At 40.3% G+C, this 6,000-nt stretch overlaps 1 protein-coding gene across 1 annotated transcript; it reads left to right on the top strand.

The window, feature by feature from the left end:
* Nucleotides 1–253: 253 nt before the first annotated feature.
* On the top strand, nt 254–3,245 carry LOC127931105 (olfactory receptor 11A1-like). The gene has a single exon (XM_052522433.1). It carries the CDS (start codon nt 329–331, stop codon nt 1,259–1,261), a length of 933 nt encoding a protein of 310 aa, XP_052378393.1. The 5' UTR covers nt 254–328; the 3' UTR covers nt 1,262–3,245.
* The last annotated feature ends 2,755 nt before the right edge of the window (nt 3,246–6,000 follow it).

Genomic DNA, 6,000 nt, shown 5'->3' with positions numbered 1-6,000 from the left:
AGATCATCATGGATTAGAAATGAGCTGTCTTCATTTTGGATTTAGAATACATGTAATCAATGTATTATTTTGGAATTTAATTGTAAAGTTACATGAGTGCAGGATAAAAATAATAATATTGCTTGAATTTTGTTATCAGGAGAATGAAAAGCTGTCTATATTGGTGAGTATACTGTATATGTGGGGAAATCAACAAGTCAAGGAAGTATCCATTTAGGTTGTCTGTTCTTTGTGATTTCATCAATTTAACTTATATGAAAGCGATAGTAGGAGGATTTGCTCCTCTTCTTCAAACATTGACAGCACATATTTAACAACTCCCAGGACCATGGAAAACTCTACTCACTTTAAGGTCTTTAGGCTTGCTGCATACGGTGATATCGGACAATTGAAGTATTGCTACTTTGCTGTAGTAACTGTTTTATATTTTGTCATCATTCTTGCCAATACTTTACTTATTGGAGTTATCTGCATTGAAAGAAGCCTTCATGAACCCATGTATATGTTTCTATGTGCTTTGTTTGTTAATCAGTTGTATGGGAGCACTGGTTTGTTTCCTGCTCTCATGTTTTACTTGCTGTCTGACACACAAGATATTTCCCTTCTTTATTGTTATCTCCAGATTTATGTGTTGTACACATGTGCTCTAACAGAATTTAGTAATTTAGCAGTTATGTCCTATGACAGGTACATCTCTATTTGTTATCCTCTACAGTATAATAATATTATGACACCTAAAACCATTTGTGGCTTAATTCTACTGTCCTGCTCGTCTTCTTTTTTTCTCATCGCCATCATTATCTCCCTGAGTTTGCGACTGCAATTTTGTGGTAACATTCTAGACAGACTGTATTGCGACAACTACTCAGTCGTCAAGCTTGCCTGTTCAAATACTATGCTGAATAACATATGGGGTCTTGTTGTCACTGTGCTTTATATTTCTTGTACTATATGTCCTACCATATACTCATATATAAGAATTCTACAGATATGTTTAAAGTCTTCTAAAGAGACGAAACAGAAAGCATTTAACACCTGTACACCACATATAGCCTCTTTGCTGAACTTCTCCTTTGGCTGGTTATTTGTGGTTCTACAAGGCAGGTATGAAACTGCAGATCTTCCACCTATACTTCGCAATATTTTATTCGTTTATTTTCTGATATGTCCACCAATTTTCAACCCTTTAATGTATGGCGTTAGGATGGTTAAAATCAAGCATGCTTGTAACAAGGTACTAGGCCTTAACCCTGAAACATAACCTGATAGTTCCTTTGTGTAATTTAGAATTATGTGTTTTCTTACTTATAGTTGCTATAATTGACTGAAAAAATCACATCAAGTTTACCATGTATTGTAACTGAGAATCCTTTGTGTCATATAAGCTCGTTAGCTGCATAACTACAGAGCATCAAGGGGAGCTACCCACCCTACCTTCAGACTATGCTCAAATAGATGCTGAGTGGGATCTTTGGGAAGACCCTACACCCAAACCCATTCTGCCAGATCTGGACTCTTGGCCCACCTAACTCAGGACAGCTATGTACCTGCCCATCTTCCTAAAACGTTCGTCTAAATTTTTTGTTGCAGTTTTCAAGTTAATTTCCTGCAGTTCTACACATTTTGCCATGAGGCAGAAATTAAGGGAATCTCTCACAAAGGATGTATATTGCAGGTTTTTTCTGCAATGTATATGTAATGAGTGCTTACTTATTCTGTCAGTGATGGCTCATGACCGGCATGTCTCCATTTGTATTTTATTCCATAACCATTTTCTCTCACTTAGCAGTTGTTTAACTCTCCTGTGTTGAAAGTGCACTGAGTAACCTGCATGGTATATGTATCATAGCTAGTTTAATGGTTTCACCTTTTGTGTTAGTTGTGCTCTCATTTGTCAAAATATTACTTATTTGCTTGAAAGCCTCAAAGGAGTCATGAAAGTAGGCTTTTAATACATGTGCTCCCCACTTGATCACTTTCATCAACTTCTCTACAACCATCCTTTTTTCTGTTGTTTACAGTAACAGAGATATCAGTATAGTTTAGCCATGGGGGAAAGATATTCTATGCCCGTGCTACAGAAGGCTATATTGGTCCGCTAATGCAGGACAGTAAAGGCCTAGTGTGCTACTTTTGTGAGAAAAAAAGTTATCCAAAAATATTAATATTTGTTATTAATTCAGATTTTTCAGGGGGTGCTGCATCACCCTCAGCACCCCTACTTCCTGTAGCTATGTTCTGTTCCCACCACTGTAGGGATTAGGACCAAGGAGACCAGAAATCTGAATCTAAACTGGTACCAATTATGACTTTAGATGGTACAGCAGCAGGGCCAGGGTTACTGGTTTGAATCCCAGGACTGACAGGAATATCTGTCAAGATGTGAGCTGCCAGAACTGAATGCTTATACTGTACATTTGTTTTTTTATCATCAACATAATTGTTTGTATTGCATTTTATTTCTGTAAATGTATTTTACTGTCAGAGAACTGTAGAGCACTGTAGTAAAGTCAAGTCAGGGATGCTGCTGTGGCTCTGACCCTACATTCTTCTAGAATGTCAGTGGATATGTACTGTATGTGTGTTTCAGGGGGGTTGGGGAAAGGGCAAAATGATGTGAGGTTCCAATAAGTTCTGTTTCTACAAATGGGCAGTAAAGTATTCCTCTAGTAGTGAAAGATCTATAGACTTAGATCATCAGTATATCTGTCCCATTATGGCATCTGCGAGAGCACTGGAAGCACCATTGAGGCAATCTCCATTTTAAAGTAGTCCATTTTCTTCTACGACTTCTACGAGTTTTCAAACAAACTGGAAGGGTGCATACTGCCACCTGGACAGTGTTTTTTTTAAACAAGTATAAAGCCCAGGTTGGCTATTTACTGCCACCTGCAGTTATGGAAAGTTTGCTCATAAGTATAATTCATTGTCTGATTCCCCAGTTACTACTTCAAAATGGTGAAGGTCCTCAATGACACAGCCCATGCTAAAACTGGCTTTTGGACCAGTCACTGAGCTAAAGGCGGATCAGCCCATCCAGCATTTGCCCTAACTACCTGGCCCGTCTGTTTCTGCTTAATTCTTAAATATATGTTCACACTGTCATTTATGCGCATGTGTTGTTTAATACCACTATCCAATGATAATGTCCCTGAGATTGTGAGTTGATTGTGAGTTGTGTTCGTTTTAACATAGAGAACCGCCTACAGCATGTTAGTGGTTCCCGCACAAGGTGTCGGCACTACCCCCCCAAAAAAAAAAAAAAAAAACTTGGTAGTGCATCAGCAGTTCCTCTTGTTATGTTAGTCATTGCATACCTTAGAGAGCTATTGACAACTTGTCAGAAATGTACAGATCAACTAGCCCATGTCAGCTAATGTATTTGTTTTTTCAGTCCATAGCCATTGTTGTAATTGTTTATTCACTCAAATATCACCTGAATACACACGACATGGCAACATGTACAGAATTGCAACATTTTCTTTGTACCCCATAACAAAATGTGTAGATTTGCAGGAAATAAGCATTAAACTTGCTAAATTCTCTCTGTGAACAGTTTGTGTCATAAACAGTGCTTGTGCCCATAGAAATAGATCAATGTTAAAATCTGCTGCTATTACATGTTTCAGCATGATAATGCATGGCCCCAAGTTGCAAGGATCTGTACACAATTCCTGGAAGCTGAAAATGTCCCAGTTCTTCCATGGCCTGCATACTCACCAGACATGTCAACCATTGAGCACGTTTTGGATGCTCTGGATTGATGTGTACGACAGCGTGTTCCAGTTCCCGACAATATCCAGCAACTTCGCACAGCCATTGAATAGGAGTGGGACAACATTCCACAGCCCACAATGAACAGCCTGATCAACACGATGCGGAGGAGATGTGTCGCGCTGCATGAAGGAAACGGAGGTCACACCAGATACTGACTGGTTTTATGATCCGCGCCCCTACCTTTTTTTTACGGTATCTGTGATCAACAGTCCATCTCATTCCCAATTATGTGGTATCCATATGTTAGTTCAAAGTTGGGAGGACCAAGAGACCAAAGGTGTCAGAACGGTGTGCTCGGGTTAAAGATTAAATTGTATTAGTAAATGTCCTACTGCTGCAGTAGACCTAGGTCCAATCACTGCAAAAATACATATAATTTACTAATCATACATATCAATAACCGTTCTTTTATATAGCTTAATAACAAGATAGATATTGGTCTCCACTACGACATACAGGTGTCAGGTGTATTAGAAATGCAGCTGTATGCTACACCTAAACTATAGCCTACTGTAGCCTATCAAAGCTAATTTAACACATAGGTTTATAATATTAGATATAGATGAAATTGAGAAAAGTGCAGCCTGGTCTCATAAACTAGACGTAACATGGTAAATGTAAATTCAGTCAACAAATTTGTATAATCATTTATGTTATGTTTGGTATGGTTACATAAGACAAAAGGTTACTCAGGGGAAAAACTTTAAGGAGGGTGGGTAGTTGGTTGGTTGCTATGAAACGTTACAAGTTGTAAACGAAGTGGAAGTGCTTCGAAAGACTGGTCTTGGCCTACCTTAATCAAATCAAATCAAATGTATTTATATAGCCCTTCTTACATCAGCTGATATCTCAAAGTGCTGTACAGAAACCCAGCCTAAAACCCCAAACAGCAAGCAATGCAGGTGTAGAAGCACGGTGACTAGGAAAAACTCACTGGAAAGGCCAAAACCTAGGAAGAAACCTAGAGAGGAACCAGGCTATGTGGGGGGGCCAGTCCTCTTCTGGCTGTGCCGGGTGGAGATTATAACAGAACATGGCCAAGATGTTCAAATGTTCATAATAATAATCACAGGCAGAACAGTTGAAACTGGAGCAGCAGCACGGCCAGGTGGCCTGGGGACAGCAAGGAGTCATCATGTCAGGTAGTCCTGAGGCATGGTCCTAGGGCTCAGGTCCTCCGAGAGAGAGAGAGAAAGAAAGAAAGAAAGAGAGAATTAGAGAGAGCATACTTAAATTCACACAGGACACCGGATAAGACAGGAGAAGTACTCCAGATATAACAAACTGACCCTTGCCCCCAACACAAACTACTGCAGCATAAATACTGGAGGCTGAGACAGGAGGGGTCAGGAGACACCAGCTTACCATCCTGAGACAAGGCCGAGTATAGCCCACAAAGATCTCCGCCACGGCCAGACAGGAAGATCACATCAGTGACTCAACCCACTCAAGTGACGCACCCCTCCTAGGGACGGTATGAAAGAGCCCTAGTAAGCCAGTGGCTCAGCCCCTGTAATAGGGTTAGAGGCAGAGAATCCCAGTGAAAAGAGGGGAACCGGCCAGGCAGAGACAGCAAGGGCGGTTCGTTGCTCCAGAGCCTTTCTGTTCACCTTCACACTCCTGGACCAGACTACACTCAATCATATGACCCACTGAAGAGATGAGTCTTCAGTAAAGACTTACAGGTTGAGACTGAGTTTGCGTCTCTCACATGGGTAGGCAGACCATTCCATAAAAATGGAGCTCTATAGGAGTAAGCCCTGCCTCCATCTGTTTGCTTAGAAATTCTAGGGACAATTAGGTCTTGTGACCGTAGCGTATGTGTAGGTATGTACGGCAGGACCAAATCAGGACCAAATCAGAGAGATAGGTAGGAGCAAACCCACGTAATGCTTTGTAGGTTAGCAGTAAAACCTTGAAATCTGCCCTTACCTTGACAGGAAACCAGTGTAGGGAGACTAGCACTGGAGTAATATGATAATTTTTTTTGGTTCTAGTCAGGATTCTAGCAGCCGTATTTAGCACTAACTGAAGTTTATTTAGTGCTTTATCCGGGTAGCCGGAAAGTAGAGCATTGCAGTAGTCTAACCTAGAAGTGACAAAAGCATGGATTAATTATTCTGCATCAGTTTTGGACAGAAAGTTTCTGATTTTTGCAATGTTTACATAGATTGAAAAAAGCTGTCATTGAAACAGTCTTGATATGTTCTTCAAAAGAGAGAT

The sequence above is a fragment of the Oncorhynchus keta genome, chromosome 1 (genome assembly GCF_023373465.1).
Source record: "Oncorhynchus keta strain PuntledgeMale-10-30-2019 chromosome 1, Oket_V2, whole genome shotgun sequence".
NCBI lineage: Eukaryota > Metazoa > Chordata > Actinopteri > Salmoniformes > Salmonidae > Oncorhynchus > Oncorhynchus keta.
Note: the sequence above shows the minus strand (reverse complement) of the source record. Positions and strands in the feature narration are given on the sequence as shown.

Coding starts and splice junctions, on each gene's coding strand:
- LOC127931105 (XM_052522433.1), top strand. CDS start 329: ATGGAAAACTCTACTCACTTTAAGGTCTTTAGGCTTGCTGCATACGGT.